The sequence below is a fragment of the Sphaeramia orbicularis genome, chromosome 12 (genome assembly GCF_902148855.1).
Source record: "Sphaeramia orbicularis chromosome 12, fSphaOr1.1, whole genome shotgun sequence".
In the NCBI taxonomy this organism is placed as follows: Eukaryota; Metazoa; Chordata; class Actinopteri; order Kurtiformes; family Apogonidae; genus Sphaeramia; species Sphaeramia orbicularis.
Window position 1 is genome coordinate 33,237,739 of NC_043968.1, and position 19,674 is coordinate 33,257,412.

At 40.7% G+C, this 19,674-nt stretch overlaps 1 protein-coding gene across 2 annotated transcripts in view; it reads right to left on the reverse strand.

The window, feature by feature from the left end:
- The window catches only part of LOC115429758 (high affinity choline transporter 1-like), a 32,166-nt gene extending 21,948 nt beyond the window's left edge, over nucleotides 1–10,218 (reverse strand). For both annotated transcript variants that reach the window (XM_030149465.1, XM_030149464.1), the window contains exons 1-3: nucleotides 10,211–10,218; nucleotides 9,728–9,729; nucleotides 9,185–9,377 (exon numbers count right to left, since the gene is read on the reverse strand). In XM_030149465.1, coding sequence (XP_030005325.1) covers nucleotides 9,185–9,368 — 184 coding nt within the window. In that variant the 5' untranslated portion in view covers nucleotides 9,369–9,377; nucleotides 9,728–9,729; nucleotides 10,211–10,218. The remainder of the gene's footprint in view (nucleotides 1–9,184; nucleotides 9,378–9,727; nucleotides 9,730–10,210) is intronic.
- Nucleotides 10,219–19,674: the final 9,456 nt, after the last annotated feature.

Sequence of the window (19,674 nt, forward strand, 5' to 3'; positions counted from 1 at the left end):
CAAATACCAGGCCTGTATGTGGTGTTATAATGCTCTCGCAAAAAAACAATGGAGAAGAAGACATGGAGCATGCGCATAAAGCTTGCTTGGTTCCACCGGGTCTGATCCAGTAATTTGCTCTGGTTACCCCTCTCTGTGGTAGATCCAAGAGCATGTAGTGAATATTGCTAGCTCTGGTTGTTTGTTGCTCATTGTAATGAAAGAATAGCCGAAGATTTGGATTCAATATTTCCGATAAGCTCAATAGCTGTTGCAGCACGAGCGCTACTCTGCAGTCCGCTGTTGTTGTTGTGAAGTGGTGTCTTGCTTCTGGGGTGAAAGTTTAGAGTGGTGGGGCTATGACATCATCATTTTAGAGAAGTTGCAGTTTGGTCGTACAGACGAAGATGCGAAATCGCCGTTTTCAGAGTTATCCACTCTGGGACCCGGTTTAAAAACGTTGTGGTGTCAGTGACTGAAAACACCAGTTTCATGTGGACGAAAGGCTTATTCATTACAAAACTTACGCGGACATGACCAAAACCGTCTTCAAATGGACATGGCCTTAGTTTACCCAAAAATCAGTTAGTCGTATTTGCTCACTATTATAAAATTATCATGACTTGATCAAGAGTAGTTTGTAGGAATTACTGGTCACAAAAGCAGCCTGCATGTAAAATGCATTCAATATAAGGCAAACATAGGATAACGTTAGCCTTTTATAACATTAGCCTACTCACATAGTTTAACTATTGGCGACAACATCTCTTTTCTAAATGTGCAGTCATATGGCAACAGTAGTTTACAACAGTGACTCATTTGGAAACCACCGTAAAACTTACCTCAGAATTATGTATTCCATGAAAGTAGGTTCTTTCGATATGTGTCACTCACTTGAAATATGTTTGTTCTGAATCGGTGTATCATTCGCTCATTCATTTTTCAATTTAAAATCAAAAAAATGACTTGTTTTCATTTTCAAAACCAGAATGAAAAATGGATAACAGATCGTTTTTCCATTTGTGCTCAAATGAAAAATGGAAAAAACAGATAACGACCGTTTCGTCCGATTTAGCTATTTTCAATATAGTTAAGTCGTCTAACCCAGAAGTAGTCCGTGGCCTTAAGACCCCTTTACTACGGCAGGGGATGGAGACATGCTACTGAAAAACCTTCGGGAGAGCGTGAAGTTGGTTCCATTCTTGTAACCGGTTTTGTTTAAGGATCATGGAACTAGTTTTGTTTACAAAACTCAGAACCAAGCTGTGCTCTGACCTCCAAGCCCTGCTTCGTGCACGTCTCAGGCCCTCCAAGCGCACCGGTCCTCAAGCCCGCAGGAGCCGGCTCTCGGAGCCTGTAGCCTGGCTTCCTGCAGGGCTGTGAAAAACAGTATCTTGGTAACCCTTTAACTGCCCGCTCAACCATATGGTTGAGGTGATTTTGGGTCACTATATCTCAATGAGAGGAGTACCTAACTTGGTTCAACCTGGTTAAGCCATCTCTACCATTTGGCTGAGATTCGTGATCACAAAGAAATCCACTAGAGGGCACTGTACCTTTGAATAGTGTTCTTCATCAACCCCCCTCCAAGCAGGATGTCCAAAACACAAAAATCAGCAGACACATGTTGACTGTTTTCAGAGATAATTTGAAAGGTAGGGATAGTTTTCTGACATATGTGTGTTAGAGTCTTTACTAAACAGAATTATGTTACTTGATATCATCTAAATATATGAATTCAATGTCTAATAATTGTTTAAAAACATGCTCAACCAAATGGTTGATTTGTCGCTTGATGGTAAATGTAGCAAATTAAGCTAATGTAAATAAATTTGACTTTTTTTGCAATAAAATCATAACTTATTTTTATTTATTGCTGTAAATATGAACCATAAAGTGTTATCCATCATGAATAAGCTGAGATAATTACTTTACACGTTAATTTTTGTTACTTTCTAAGTTTACATTGGTAAATATGTTACAACTCTTGAATATATGTGGGGAAACATAACTTTGACCAATAATTCCCTTTTAACTAAATGAAACAGGCTGGTGTACAACTATTACTATCATTGTCAGAGGTTTTAATCATGAATTCATTTTAATTTGTCAAACTACTAGATGGATGCTAAAACCTTCTATGGTGCAAGGCCGCGCACTCTTCTGGCGCTCGTACCAGAAAATCCTCAGGAATCTGACGGTGATCTGAGTGATTATGATGACCAAGTAGAAGATCCTGATTTTCACCCCACACAAGGAGATGATGCTGGAGACAGCTCTTTTGAATCCCTGGATGAAGAGGAGGCTCCCTCAACAAGCAGAGCTTCTAAACAGCCACCACGTAAAAAGAGCAGAAAAGGGAAACACAATCTAAAAACTGTTTCCTTGGAGGACCCAAGTGACACCCCAGCACCAAAATCAAGCACAAGAAGAATCTGGAAGCATGAAGACATTGAGGAGTTCCAGGTTCCAAATTCAAGATTTGAACCACCTGAAGCTGTACACTCACCCTTCCAGTACTTCAAAATGTTCTTCACTGATGACATGATTGAACACATTGCATATCATACCAACTTGTACTCTGCTCAAGAGTTGGGGGATCCAATCAAGACTAGCCCCCAAGAGATAGAGCATTTTTTAGCAATGCTTCTCTTTATGGGTGTTTTTAACTTCCCATCACTGGAGGATTATTGGCACCATGAATCACGTTTCAACGTGATAGCTGATATCATGCCAAGGAAAAGATTCCAGCTGTTATGCCGATACATTCATTTCAATGATAACCAGCAGTGCAATGAGAGTCCAGACCGCTTCTACAAAATCCGTCCCCTATTTGAAATGCTTCGTGAGCAGTGTCTCCTGATACCATCCACTCACAAGCACAGTGTGGATGAAGTCATAGTAGCATATAAGGGCACAGTGGCTGGCACCCTTCGCCGGTATATCGCCAATAAACCAGACAAGTGGGGCTTTGAATTATTCTGTCGAGCAAGTTCATCTGGCATCATCCACGACCTGCTACTTTATCAAGGGGCATCCACATTCTTCAATGTTGATCTCAGTGAAGAGGAACAGATGCTACCTTTGGGAGCAAAGGTTGTGACAACGCTGTGCAAAACCATAAAAGAGCCCCAGTTGTCAGTTGTATTTTGTGACAACTTCTTCACAAGTTTCAACTTGGTCCAGAACCTGCACACTGCCCTGGGTGTCAAGTGCATTGGTACTGTACGATCAAACCGCACCGGTGGAGCTCCTCTGATGGCAGACAAAGACCTGATGAAGAAGGGGCGTGGAGCCTGTGATTACAGGGCTGCTGAAGGGATTCTTGCATTAAAATGGTTTGATAACAAATGTGTTAACCTACTAAGCAATGCCTGTGGGATCATGCCTTTTTCAACAGTAAAATGATGGAGTAAAGAGTCCCAAGCAAAGATCGCCGTCCCATGCCCATCACTCATTCTTGCCTACAATGAGCATATGGGAGGAATCGATCTGTCTGACATTTTAGTACACCTGTACAAGACCCCAGCCAAGTCAAGGAGATGGTATGTTCCCCTGTTTGGATACATGCTTGACCTCTGCATTGCAAATTCCTGGCTGCTCTACAAAAGGGACAGTGGCCTCCTGAATGAGACACTGATGTCCCTTAAACGGTTCCGACTGGCAGTCGCCCACAGTTTGAACAAGTTCAATAAGCCAGTATCCAAAGTGGGCCGACCATCAAGCAGCTCTCCACCACCACAGAATACTGGCTACAGCCCTAGACCCTCACGACCAAAGCCACAACCAGATGTGCGCTATGACAACGTGGGACACTGTCCTCTTCACACTGAAAAGCGAGGGCAATGCAACGTTTATCCAAAGTGAGTGTCTCGGTGGAAGTGTGGCAAATGCAACGTTTTCCTGTGTTTGAATGCAAACCAGCAATGCTTTGCAGCGTATCACCAGAGGTAAACTGGATCTAATGCACAAAAAGCATTTGTACTGTTGCACAACCACATAGATGATGGGAAATGTAGTGTTTTGATATGTTTGGCAATGTTTTTCTGTTTGTAATGTTATATCAAAGTTTATATGGAAATTAGCTACTATTTCAATCAGTTGACCAGAAATGTCACTCGTGTGAGGAATGTTGAGATATTGAAGTGATAAATGCAATGTTACAATTGTTTTGCAGAAATTTCTTTAACTTTGTGAATATAATCAGAAGTATATTGTATGTTAATTGTGTTCTGTTGCACTTTATACAGATGGGAAAATTAGAAATTCAATATTTCCTTGTTCGAAGCAATAGTTTTCCTTGTTTGTAATTAAAACAAGAGATAATTTGTGGCATACTCAAAGAAATAAAGAGTATTCAATGCCCCAGAAGTTTTTTTATTGTTTATTTCTTTATAAATTAGCACTTTATGTTAATTAATCTTCTGTCCCTGGTATTTATATGAAGTCCTGTACTTTTACCATTAAGTGAAATCTCAACCATTTGGTAGAGATCAATATTTTAAAAACCACAGGGTCTTTAGGGAAAAAAATTATTGATTGTGCTTATGACTCACCTAAGGGTTAAAGAAATGCAAAGAAAAAAAATTTTCACAGTTTTTTTCTTGGTGTTTTCTCTGGGGGCATTCCAGGACTGCACAACTCTGCCAAGTCCAATCTGACTCACTTGACATGTCTGGTTGGAGACACAAAATTTGGTCACATTATCCTGTATGTCGAGTAACTCCTGATCCAGCAGGTGAACCAGGGCCTGTTTTAGGGGATAGTTAACCCGATTATTGACCTCTGGTCAAATTCTTTCCACACGAAGGTTCTGTAAAAACACAAGAAACACTTAAAGACTCACTGAGAACACTTCAAATCATTTTTTTTTTTTTTCTTACAACCCCAGATCAGGAACAGTTGATCTGATGTGTAAAATGCAGGTATACACAGACCTTAGCGATTTGTAAATATTGTTTGATACTCTGTTGCACACAGTGTGAAGTCAAGATATTTCAGATTCAGCTGATGTGTAAATATCCTAAAATTCTTGCCATTCAAGCCTGCACCTCATCCCAAGATGTTGAGACAGGACAATATTGGAGAATGTGAAACACTGAATAATGTGTGGGATGTGATGGGTAAACAGTTGATGTCAGCAGTGATTGTATATATGTTCTCACCAGTAATCAAATTCTGATCAAGCCAATCATGCCAAATAGGCTTAATGCTTACCATTACTTCTCTTGGAAAAATCAAAAAGACATAGCCTGACCAACAGTGTTTCACCTCATCACTAGTCCTCAAGTGTAATTTTTTTTTGTCTTTACCTTGATAGGACTGAGAGAGGAGAGAGGGGGTTAGTAGGACTGGTTGGCACACATTCTGCTAGGTGAACTATTGAGATGCTCCTTGTCCTAATTTTTGTAGAAGGTGTTGCAGGGCTGAATGACAGAAATGGGTGAATATTTACAAATAATCATGAATTATTCTGTTCTTTATATTAGCTGCAATGAAATGAGTCAAAGGATGTTAATCACTGCAGTCAGGTTTAGCTGCATTTTACATACTGTGCCAACTTTCACTGGAAATACAATTTTCAGTTTTGAAAGTTACTTAATATCTACTGAGTATAAATAATTAGGAAAACAAAGTTCACCCTTGAAGAAGTTGTCTGCACATAAGGTAGCCTGTTGATGTTATGTCTGTGTTGAGACAGCTTTTCTTGCATGTACAGGCTCAAGTAGAACTCCCTGCCATGATCCACTTGAATTAGGTCCCACATGCCATTGTTGGCAACTGCTGTTCTGTAAAAGAAAAATGTGTATATTTTATGGATACGTTTGGATATGATACACGCAGCACATAGTGATTGTAATATGAAACTACTGATATTGTATGATAATCCCTTGTAGTGCTTATTATTTACTTTGTTTTTAACCTTGACTGGACTTGCCTGTAAACTTGCTCATAAATAACAAGGTTGTTCTTCACTGGCATTGTGAATTCAGCAACAATTTTGCTGCTGAATCCATCAATGGCCAAGATGTGCCACTCCAAACATTACCAGCTTGTCATTGTGATCGAGGTGGAGTTTGTGGCCCATATATGCTGTGTGGTAAGGAACCGGATTTAGATTATGCATGCCCTAAGAACGAGAATAATTCAATCAATGTAAAGTTCAAAAACATTAAGATAGCTAAAAAGTTCATAGAATTTTTAAGCTGAAGACATGCATGGACTGCTACTAATATGGGTACTTTAAGTCTACTGTAAATTTAACATTTCACCAGATCATTAATTTCAAAAATCTCACTTTTGATCTCAAATTAAAGGGATAATTCACCCAAAAATTCATTCATTCATGTATTCATTCATTCACTGATTTATTCATTCAGGTGACTTACCTGGCGACACAGCTCATTATAAGGCTGGTGCACCTCTCTGAGAACCCTTCCTACTTGAGGTTCTCCTGCCCTAACCCCCACTGATGACAGATATCCCGTCATGAATTTCCGGCCATAAGATGGACCTGTCTGTTCAGACAAAAACAGTAAACAAAACAAACAACAACAACAAAAAAAGATTTTACAGACCGCATCAGGACAGGACTACAGCTCAAGACAGCTGGTTTCTTCTTTTAGAAATTTCTCATGTTCCAGGTCAGAGACATCACAATGACATACGGGATCAACAACAGAAATGAATACGTTTATGGAGACAAAGATTAAATAATCTCACTTCTAAAGTCAAAAGATTGAGTGAAGGATCACGTCATGATTGTCCTAAATGAAAAACAGACACAACATAAGCATGCAGACTAATTCAAATCCAGTGTGTTCTTGTTAAAACTACACGTACCTACACGTTTGCATGCACTTCTACCCAGCAATGTAATTAACAGTTCAAACTTAAAAAAGAATATATACGTATAATTTACAAAATTACAGAGTATATGGTGTATTACAAATAAATACAAAATAAATAGAAATTAGGCACAGTGCAAAGGAAATTTTAAATATTCCAAAGAAAGGAAAAGGAGTGGGAGTGGTGGGGATATCTTTACAACCTGCTTTAAACCAGCACCTCAAGTGTTGATTACAAAATAACACTATCTCCATTGAATAATGAATACAAAATGCATATCAGTCACTGTTAATGTTTTAATACTTACCTTATCAATTGATGACCTGATTGCACTTTCCAGTTGCGCATTTGACACATGGCCCTTTCGCCTGAGCTGGTGTCTGGCACAGAATCTTCTTACAGACATCACAGAGTATCTTGGCACACCTGTCTGCTGAAGCGCCACAGAAATCTCTGTGTGTGTTTTGCCATCCTCAAACAGCTGCTTAATTATACCAAAATATTCCTCCAGTCCGGCCATGATTCCGTTTGTTTATTTTTTCCCTAGTAACAACTACTTCTGGGTCAGACAACTTAACTATATTGAAAATAGCGAAACTGGATGAAACGGTCATTATCCGTTTTTTTTTCCATTTTTCATTTGAGCACAAAATCGGGAAATGGAAAAACAAACTGTTATCCATTTTTCATTCTGGTTTTGAAAATGAAAAACGAAAAAAGTTGTTTTTTTGTTTTTAAATTGAAAAACAAATGAACGAATGATACACGGACTGTTCGGCCTTTCTTGTTTGCATTTCCAATAATTGCGCATCTTTCAGCGAGACGTGCAGTGACCTGTCAATCAACTGGGGTGGACCTGGCACCTGAGGTGTCCAGTCAGGTTCAGGTTTGTGGCCGGCATTAGTTAGCAATATTTTCCTCAGCCTGACTCTGCCTCTGATTGGCTCATCAGTCCTCATGCCTAAAGTTAACCAATCTAATCAGTGAAGGCAATGAGTACTAGCCAATTAGAGGCAGAGTAAGGCGGGTTATGGCTTCACCATCCTAGGGGGAAAAATTAGCAATTTGGCTGCAGATACTACTGAGTGGTGCACATTAGGGGGGAGTTAGAAGTGGGTATACGCAATGCTGACTGAAAAATTAGTAGGTATATGCTGTATACCTCTGTAGACCCTGGACTCCACCTCTGCTTTTGTCACTATTTACATTCAATTTCAAGATCAGTGTTTGTGATACAAATCTTGAGTTCAGTTTTCTTTCTGCTTGTGCTGTACCTGTTGATATGTGAGTCCTCCAGCCGATAAAGAGAGGAATATCACAGTGTTTCCCATTAATGACATAGGCTATGGTGCACCACCATCTACAGCCTTACTTAACCACGTTGTTATAAATTACATAAATTAGTTTTTTGCAAACGCAGAGCAAAACTAACTACGCAAACCACACTTGACAACATACAATAATTTTAAATTTACTTTGAGTAAAAGTAAATTAGTTACTTTCAATTACTTGATGTAAAAAAGGATGAGTCATAAATCCAATCCAGCACTAGTTGTTTTTAATCAACTTTTAGTCCACATAATAATTAGGACCTTTCAGGCGGTGTAATGTGCAAACTTTCTTCAGACCACCACATAAAACATTTTCAAGCACAGGTGGCATAAGTTGTGAATTCTATGATCCATTTCTTTCTTTACTGACAACTGCTAGCTATACTGCAAATTACAGCCACTAAAGCAGACTTACTAAATGACACATAGAAACATAAACCAACCAAACTCAAAGTGTCAGGGACACTCTCATTTTAAAGACAACTGAGCTGATTTTTTGATGGGCTATCACTGTCCACCCAAAGCTCATAGTCTGGGCTACAACCCAGGAGCTAGTCTATTACACATGAATGAAGATGTCACACTGCAAAAAAGGGGTGTCAAAAAAACAAGATAAAAACACTAAATCTGAGGAAAAAGGTACTCAAAACAAGTGAAATATCTGTCCATGCAGCAAGATAATTTCACTTGACAAGATTTCTCGAATTAAGATTGTAAAATCTAGAAATAAGCATGTCTACAGATGTATGAACACTTAAAATAATAACTCTTAAAACAAGATACGTTATCTAACCCCTCTAAATCTAAGTAGTTGTTTGTTTTTTTTATCTTGGTAAGAACCAAATTATTTGCAGTGCATTAGAGACCAATTCCAACTAAAATCATGCACTCATTTCATCTATGCTACTTCACTTAAAATGTTAGTGATCAGTGGGGCAAGCTCTAGATGGCCATATATGAAGTAGCAATCAGGAATGTGAAGCGAACACATGCCAAGTCAGAGTTTTCTAACTTGTACCTTTTACCTGTCATAGTACAGACGCTGACCAAAATGTGTAGGTTCCGTCCTCCAACCATTGCAACTTCGCTGGGGCTCCCAGCACACTTCTTCTCCTCCTGTTTGGACTTCCTAGATGCCCAAATGCCTGTACCAAGTATAATGATGTAGAACACTCCAATGGACAGGAGTCCAAGCCAGTTCACTGCCATCTTTATTGTCTGTAGAGCCAAGATACAGATATTTTCAATACATCCTCGTGGGACATCATGTAGTTTTATTTTGGTTCTTCAAAAAGCCACAATGAAGCATGAAAGGGTATTCTCTGTTTTTATAGCCTGTATTCACCACTAACCATGTCATGACATGAATCACCTTAGTCTTATTGGTCAGTCAACTCTACGCAGCTGACAGACCTATGAAATAACTCTATACATGGTGAAGAATGCTGTTAGGCATTTAACTGCACAAACATCTACTCACACATTCTCTGTTCCTTCTGTGTTATTGCATGACTTTTCATTCATCTACCTGCTCTATACACACATTTTTTCATGACAATGGTACTGACTTCTCTGTGAGCAGGTGGAGAAAGACAGATCTGAGACTCTATGGCTAAATATGCAGGAGATATTCAATGAAAACCTGAAGAACGTAGAATATACAGAGAAGAAAAGGGATTAGAGGAACATGTTTGAATTTACAGACCATTAAAAAGTAACATATAAAGCAGCATTTTTCAGATAAGTAAAATTCAGCCACTGATTCCAGATTGAGTTGTATATAGCACCCCCACCACCACCACCTTCCATTTTTTCTGGATCTGCCACTAGATTGGAATAGAATACAATACAATACAATACAATCAGCTGACCTTCATGGGGGAAATTCAAGCTGTTGAACAGCTCAAATAAAATTCACAATCCCAATAATACTATTATGTACCACTCTAAATAAAGAAAAGTCTGCATAGTAATATTAGTGTTAAATATGTTAATATAATATTAGTATGTAAACATAGTAAAAATAATTTAAATGTAGTTCAGGTCAGTACTTACTTGTGCCTTTTGTTGAGTCAGTCACTTTGATTTGATGTGAACAGACAGGGGTAATCTTCAGTCCGAGTCTGAGTTCCCTCATAAGCCTCCCACTTGAAACGTGTTCAACAAGTTTAACTATTTGTGTTCTGCAGTGAAAATGTACGGAAGCATATTATATGTGTAGAAATGTTTTCATGCAACAGTTTTTGTTCTTGCGGAGGCTATGAGGGGATGTCCTTTATTCTTGACAACAGTTTCAGCAAGTTTGATGGCAGACAAAGATATGTCCAGTGTCTTCTTTAACTTGAGCTGAACCAAAGTATAGAAGCCAGTTTCACACAAATGGGAGGGGCAACCTCAAGATGGTGGGTTGACCAAAAGTGATTTTAGAGTTACATTAGTCTCAAAACATAAAGGCAAAATTTATCGATATGTGTCTATGTACAGCAATCAGCCATAAGTTCCTGCAGGCTCACCTGTGCTACCTTGACGGCGGTGACTATATAAGCTGAATTCCAGGTTTGTGTTTATATGTGTATGGTACATTGTTGGATTGTCCCTAATTATGCCACTTGTTACCAGTTTTTTACCTGTCAATGAGAAGGAACAGTTTTTAGAAAACCCTAACACCATGGAAGTTTTTCTAAGCCAGGGATGTCTCCCAGTAGGTTGCCAGAGGCTCTGCTAGAAAAAACATTTCTATCCATGCAGCCAGTTTCTCTATCAGTGGCGATTTCTCATGGACTACAAGGGAAGCCTGGCTTCCCCTAAAATTACGAAAATTAAATGGTTAAATATGTTCGGTTGTGTTGACATTTTATCGAGTACAAATGTGTTAGAACACGTTCAACTCAAAGATGAGTTCATTCAGAATCAGCTTTATCACAAATGAACAGACGCGATGTTCACGTCTCATACATTCCCGTTGCGCTGTTTTCTCATTCATCTCTGCTCAGTGCATTTGTCGGTAGACTGCGGGCGTCTATGGGCTTCAATGGGACTGAGTGGAACAGTTTTTTTCATTGCCTCAAAACTGGATGTTAATTGGATAAATGCCACTATGTTGTCCTGCCCCCGGACGCCGGGCGTCTCTGGGGGTGAATGGAGCTGTGGGCGGAGCTCGGCCGGGCTGGATGCCAGAATCCCACGTGCTGATTGGAGGATCAGTCGAAAGGCTGAATCCCGTTTGATTGACAGCTATTTTGAGATCTACTCCTTCACTGACACAGTTCAGTTTAATACCGTTGCACATTCTGCTGTGAAATTGAGAGAGAAACCACTACGAAATTACTTGTTCATTTCTTGCACTGTAAATAAAACACACTTATTGTACTTCCTTGTTTCCATTTAACATAATTTCAGCGTTTTCTTGTTTCAGTTACATAATTTAATAATTTCTTGTTTGAGTTCAATATCGTTTTGTAGATAGTTAAATCAATCAAACTGTCGGCTGGGTGGGAGTGAAAGGAGCATCTGTAGTTTAAAAAGGCTGAAGTCTTACAGTCACAACACAATGGGCCAAGGCGATCTAAACAGCCCAGCTCTGCTGGCCATTGAGACAACACTGGTCCAGTCCCTGGAAAAGATGCCTACTTGGTAAGATAGGGTCACTGACCATTTTCTTAAAAAGGAACGGAGGGCCGAATTTATGTTTAAATAACTTGACAATTTTTTTTTTACGTAAGCCGACAATGAGCTTCCCCTGTCTGAAAGATGAGCAGCCGCCACTGTTCTCTATACACACAAAGTTTTGACCACCTTTGAATTTTAGTTCCAAAACCACACATCAATATTCCCACAATATCTCTTGTCAGCTTAGATACCAAGATTCCTTTACTACAGGAAATTAAAGGTAACATAATCCCCTTTCACCATAACAAGTCTAATTTTTCTCTTTTGATCATAAACCTACGGAAGCGTATTGCATTCACAAAAAAAAATAATTTCGGCTCTGTTTTTCTGAATTAATGAGATAATTATCTCATAATTACGAGAAAAAATAAGTTAAAAAAAAAAATTGGCGCTGTTTTTCTGAGTTTATGAGATACTGTTTCCTGAAAAAAAAAAAAAAAAGCTCTGTTTTTCTGAGTTTACGAGATACTGTTTTCCGGAGAAAAAAAAAAAAAAAGCTCTGTTTTTCTGAGTTTACGAGATACTGTTTTCCGGAAAAAAAAAAAAAAAGCTCTTTTTCTGAGTTTACGAGATACTGTTTTCTGAAAAAAAATAAAATGTGGCTCTGTTTCTCTGTGTCAGTGGGACAGTGGTCCCTGGTCCAGGCAGGAGCTCCTTCTATCTGTGCTGCTTAAAGCCTCTCGGGGGAGCGTGAAGTTGTTTCTGTTCTCGTAACCGGTTCCGATTACGGATCATGGAACTAGTTTCATTCACAGAAATCAGAACCAAGCCCCGCTTTGTGCACGGATCAAGCCCTTCAACCACACCGGCGCTCGGAGCCTGTGTAACCCTGCTTCCTGACAGGGCACAACCGCGGTGATGGGAGTTGGCATTAATGAAGTCAAATAAAATGACATTCACCAGCATTAAAGAAAATATACACAGCAGAAGAGTGCAAATGTGTATTCATTTATTTGTCGGACCTGATGTAAAGCATTAGTCAGAACTAGATCCATGGAGGAGCGGCTTGGTGAACCGGTTCGTCCCCCCTCCAGTAACTTTCCATCAGGTCCAGGTGGACAGCTATCCGCTCCCCGGTGTGTAAGCCGGACTGGAGCGGGTGGACGGAGCAGCTCAACTCGACAGAACAGCGGCGCTCGGAGCCTGTAGCCCGGCACCACGACGCGGTGATGGGAGTTGGCATTAATGAAGTCAAATAAAATGATATTCACCATGATTAAAGAAAATATGCGTCTTGGTGTCCCGGTTCACCCCCCACCCCCGGACAGCTTTCCATCAGGTCCAGGTGGAAAGCTATGGGGGTGGGGGGTGAACCGGGGCACCAAGAGCTCCTCCACGGATCTAGTTCTGACTAATGCGTTCCATTAGGTCCGACAAATAAATGAATACACATTTGCACTCTTCTGCTGTGTATATTTTCTTTAATGCTGGTGAATGTCATTTTATTTGACTTCATTAATGCCAGGACCTGGAGTACGCTGCTGACACCATCCTGCTCAGCACATCCTACAGTCAGCTGACAGATGCTCTGGGCAGATACAGTGAAGAGGCACAGAAGCTTGGCCTCCAAGTGAACTGGACAAAAACCAAGCTCATGCATGTCGGTGATGGGCCAGATCCACCTCCCCTGCAGCTTGGTAATGACATTGTAGAACCTGTCAAGAGCTTTGTGTATCTGGGGTGATGACAGACAACGGGGACCTAAAACCAGAGATTACCCGCAGAAGAGCCCTGGCAGCATCAGCTCTGCAGTCTCTCTGGAAACCACTGTGGCGGCACCAGACCATCTCACGCAGGGCGAAGCTCCGGATCTACAACTCTGCCGTCCTCTCCATCCTGCTCTATGGCTCGGAAACACGGCCCTTAAACCAGACTCTGGCTGCCAGAATAGATGGCTTTGATAGCAGGGCTCTCAGAACCATCGAAAACATCAGGTGGACCCGGCGGGTTTCCAATCAGGTGCTTGGAGCCCGCACACGCCAGCCCAAAGCATCCAGCCTGGCCGCGCAACATCGCACCCGCTGGTTCGGTCATGTCCTCCGCCTCCCTCCTGACCATCCAACAAGAGCCATCCTTCAGTTTGACCCAAAGGCCGCAGACTGGAAACGACTACAAGGCAAGTCCCGCACCCGATGGCTTGACGTCATTGCAGGCGACCTCCAACAACATGGAGTTACCATGGAGGACACAGAGCAGCTGGAGCAAGACCACCAGCGATGGACAACACTGGTTCACCTGGTCGGCCCAATGCACCGGGACGGGACACCCGCCCCATGGCAGGAGTCCTAGTATTTGTAGTAGTCATTAATGCCAACTCCCATCACCGCGTCATGGTGCCGGGCTACAGGCTCCGAGCGCCGCTGTTTTGTCGAGTTGAGCTGCTCCGTCCACCCGCTCCAGTCCGGCTTACACACCGGGGAGCGGATAGCTGTCCACCTGGACCTGATGGAAAGTTATTGGGGGGGGACGAACCGGTTCACCAAGCCGCTCCTCCATGGATCTAGTTCTGACTAATGCTTTACATCAGGTCCGACAAATAAATGAATACACATTTGCACTCTTCTGCTGTGTATATTTTCTTTAATGCTAGTGAATGTCATTTTATTTGACTTCATTAATGCCAACTCCCATCACCGCGGTCGTGCCCTGTCAGGAAGCAGGGTTACACAGGCTCTGAGCGCCGGTGTGCTTGAAGGGCTTGATCCGTGCACAAAGCGGGGCTTGGTTCTGATTTCTGTGAATGAAACTAGTTCCATGATCCGTAATCGGAACCGGTTACGAGAACGGAAACAACTTCACGCTCCCCCGAGAGGCTTTCAGCAGCACAGATAGAAGGAGCTCCTGCCTGGACCAGGGACCACTGTCCCACTGACACGGAGAAACAGAGCCACATTTTATTTTTTTTCAGAAAACAGTATCTCGTAAACTCAGAAAAACAGAGCTTTTTTTTTTTTTTTTCCCGGAAAACAGTATCTCGTAAACTCAGAAAAACAGAGCTTTTTTTTTTCCCAGAAAACAGTATCTCGTAAACTCAGAAAAACAGAGCTTTTTTTTTTTTTTTTTTTTCGGAAAACAGTATCTCATAAACTCAGAAAAACAGAGCTTTTTTTTTTTTTTTTTTTTTTTTTCGGAAAACAGTATCTCGTAAACTCAGAAAAACAGAGCTTTTTTTTTTTTTTTTTCAGGAAACAGTATCTCATAAACTCAGAAAAACAGAGCTTTTTTTTTTTTTTTTCAGGAAACAGTATCTCATAAACTCAGAAAAACAGCGCCGATTTTTTTTTTTTACTTATTTTTTCTCGTAATTATGAGATAATTATCTCATTAATTCAGAAAAACAGAGCCAAAATAATTTTTTTTTTGTGAATGCAATACACTTCCGTATAACTTTGCTAAACAAGAGCAAACAAGAACATAGAGATGACCTGGCCCCATCAACACATTAAAAAAACAGTGGAAAAGAAGTCCAAGTCAATAGGGAGTGATGAGGATGCTTAAGCAGTTTATTTTCAATTCTACTTCCACCATTCTGAATGGCTGAGCCACATTTTAAGCCTTGGCAAAACACTTCATAAAGACATGGACATAATAAAGGAGGAAGTTAAACAGTAGAGGAAACACTGCATAAAAACTCTAATGATGAACAGAGATAGTCAAATCAATAAGTGATACTGTATTGTGGGAGGTTGTAGATATGTAAATACTGAAACACTGCTCTACAGACTCAAGGAGCTCAGTAATCATAAAGACGTGCACCAACATAACTGACCACTGTTTCAGCTAATTGCACGATCATTATGTAGTAGTATATTATGTAGTACAGTGCCTATAAAATTCACGCCATTGGATGTTTTTCCCCTTCATTGCTTTCAAAACTGTAATCAGGTGACACAATTTGACTGGTTTTACATAAATTTAGCAAGAACTTTTTTCAGTGTCAACATAACAAAGCTGTAATCTACAGTGGATTTATTAATTTATTTATAATCTAAAATAAGTTACTTGATTAATTTTCACTGCCTGCAAGTCAGTCTTTGGTTGCTGCACTTTTGGCCCTGTTCATGTTACTAAGTCTGGGTGAATAGGTCTCAGACTCGCACATGTGGACACTGAAAATTTACTCTTTGTCCAAACTGTTCAAGCTCTGTGAGACTGTACAGCAACCAGCCATTTTCAAATCAAGAAATGTATTTTCTATCAGATTGAGGTCTTTGTGTTGATATGGCTACCCTACCAGTCACCTTGTTGTCTTTAAACTATTTCTGTAGTGCAAGGGCGTCCAATTGTGGTCCTCGAGAGCTACTATCCTGCATGTTTTAGACGTTTCCGTCTTTTAACACACCTGATGGTCGTTATCAGGCTTCTGCAGCGCTTGATGACAGGCTTATCATCTGAATCAGGTATGTTGGAAGAGGGACACGTCATCAGCTGTCGAGGACCAGGATTGGACACCCCTGCTGTAGAGCTTCCACTGTATTCTTTGAATCATTGCTGTGTGTAATGTAGCAAGTCCATTACTAAATAAGACACATGCACATTATGTTTTAAAGTGTTTATTTTTCATTGTGTCACTCTTGGTGGCAGTGTGATCTGGAAAATGGAGGAAAAGAATAGGTAATATTGAAGATGGATGGGGTAATTGTATGGAAAATTAACTTGCCTGTGTCTTTCTGTCTGGTCCCAGGTGCCCCAGCAAAAAGAGTCCCCAGGGGGCCGGAGCACCTTTAAGAAAGTTCCAGGTGGGACCATTGGGGCAAGAATAGCAGGGGTGTTTTAACTGAACGGCCTATTAAAATTATCTTATGGATATTTTAGAATTGTCCACTGTTAAATTAATAAAATATATATTTTTATGTTATTAATGTGGTAAATAGCTGAACTGTTGGTAAATTTTTCTTTAAATAATTAATTGGGGGGATGGTAAACTTACCTGTGTCTTTAGCATAGGATAGGCAAGGGGACAGGCCAGCCTATAAAATCCTGCTCTTCTTTAGTGTGTGCGTGCGTGCTGCCTGTACTGGACTCTGATGTTGTTTTTTGCACAGATAGTATATTTTAACTCCTTACCTGTCTCTTTTTGTAAATATTTTTTCCTGTGTTTGGTGAGAACAAATACAGAACACTGTGGTCTGTACCTAGACATGTTGCCTCAGCTCTGCTCTGTTCCTCCATGCCACTAAGCAATAGGCCTACCGAAGACACTGTGGTAGAAGATAAATCTTCTACAAAGCTGGAAAAATCAGAATATCCTGTGTGCTTGAAGGTTGTGTCATGGTGACATCTGTCAAGATGGCTGACACCCACAGTGTCTCCTCTTGGGCTTATCTGTGATTCCTTCTTGCTAGGAGGTGCCAACACTGCCTCCTGACCCTGGAGGAATCTGTAGTGCCCCCTTACCATGTCAACATTTCGTCCTGCCATGGTGAGACATAGTTTCGTCAGACAAGACGAAATACGTTTGTCAACAACCCTTTTTCCCATGACGAAGATGAGCCAATGATGTGACGGCACAGATGTTCTAAAAACACTGACTAAGACTGTGTTAATGTGCCTTATCATTGACGAATAAAAATGACACGAAAATGTTTTGCATGAAATAAAAACTTAACAAAAATTCCCTCCTCGTTTTCATCTACACAAGAGGAAACGCAACATCCCCACTGTCCAGACGGAGACGGTTTCGGTTTCCTGTGCAGACTGAGTGAGTTTAAAGAGAGAGAGAGAGAGAGAGGGAGATGTAACTGGGAGCTTCTGGACTTACTTGGAACTTGATCTGAGGTCTGGGGGGCTCTGCCTGGCTCTGAGCTGCTGGCCGGGTCTGTGCCTGGCTCATCCGCCAACCCTACCTGTGCCTGCCTCGGAACCACCCACCAGCTGTGCCTGGCTGCTCAGGACTGTTTTGTTTATAGGTGTTTGCTGTGTTTATTATGTATTCACTTTAAAAAAAAAAAAAAACTTAATTCAGAGCCACATTTTTTTCTAGACCTCCATCTCGTAATGGATTTTTCTTAACAATGGGTTTATTCTAGTTTTATGATACATTATTTGTGTTCCAAGCAAAACTGCATTTGTTCTTCTGTTATCCCAAGCACAGAACTGAACCCAACATGTAGATGGGTGCATTTTAGGTCTACAGTAGTTTTTATTCTATTTTAACCTGTGTCTGCTCAGCTATAAAAGTCTGTAGCTGTAAGAGTCATTCTATTTAACAACAGTTTTTCTTTTCTTTTTTTAATTTGGTTGGTGATTCTAAATAAAATTTTGTCAGAACAAGTGCATCATTTGGAAATGTGTACTGAATCAATGAACCGGACACTTTTAGCAAAGTTGCATTGAAGATTCATTCATTCAATTCACTTCATTCATGTTTGTTTTTTTTTTCCAGGTAATTATGACATTTAATCAATATGGCTGTGAAACACAATGCAAACTTGACTGCGCATGCAAAAACACATTGAAACTTATCTACTAACTGTTAGAACCAGTGACACAAGACTTGGACCCAAATGCACAACCAACAGACAGGAATAAAGTTAAAGAGTGTTTATTAAACACGGACAAAATTAACAGTTCACAAAAAGGTTTCGTTAAGGAGTCTTCGCAGGTCAGACTGTGTGAATTCGTCACGGCGTCCGAGACCGGCAAGGGAAACTCTCTGCCCGGGTCGGGAGCACACGAGGGTAACCCGACTAGGAGGAAACAGAGGAGAGTCAGGGGACAGACCAGGTCATACACAGAGGATCCAGAAAACAGGCAACGGTACATGAGGATAAAGCAAAGCACTAACCGTGAGTCCAGGCAAAAGTCGAAAACCAGTGAGGCAGAATCAGGCAGAGGTACAGGAAGGGATCAGGCAGGCTCAGAAGTCGAGGAACAAACCGGGTCAGGAACGAACAGACAGGCAGACGAACAGGTTCAGAGAATCGCTGGTAAGTATACACAACACAAGGAAGGAATACGAACTGGCACAGGACAGGGGAAAACACAGGGCTTATATACACAGAAGGGAGGGAAGACAATGAGACACAGGTGGAACAAATCAGGGCGGAGACAGGTAATCAACACAGGTGAAACAATCAGGGAGAGGAAGCAAAGACACCAGAGATGACACAAGAGGAGGATTAACAAAATAAAACAGGAAGTGACAAACAAGACAGACAAAACATACAAGAGTCCAGTACTGATATGACAACTAACAGGACGTACTGAAGGTTGTGCCTCTCAAATGGGCAAAATAGCTCATGCAACCCATATAGTGTGTTTACCTTGGTGAATATGCAATAAGGGCATTTCTGCCCGAACACGCAAAATTATTGGGAGGAGTAGATGCAAATATTTATTTAGCACGTGCAATGTGATTTACCAATCCGGAAACTGATTGCGGTGGCTGATTTGCGGGGAGGCAGGGCATAGGCCCAACCAAAGGCAACACACAGAACAAATCTGTTCTGATCACACCAACATTTTTGGAATGACGGAAGAAAAAAAATAATAATTTGAGACATATAGCCCTCCCCACTTTATGGGCTTGCCCCCCATGCCCGATTCCACCAGTGGCACGTCACCATTTGGCCAAATGGGGTCAAATCTCTGTTGATTTAGGCCAGTCACTTTCAGTGGGATGAATAGTTATTCAATCACTAATTCAATCTTACATACTTTTATTTCATTACTGTTTGTCTTCAGTATGATATTAAATAAACTTTGTTGTAAAATCTTATCAAAAAGCCAAATTGTATTGACTGTGATTACACTTATAAAAGCAATAAAAATGGAAAACATGCGAGTGAATGGTTTTTACAGGCACTGAAAATGTAAATAATCGAGCTTATCTTTGAGTACCATT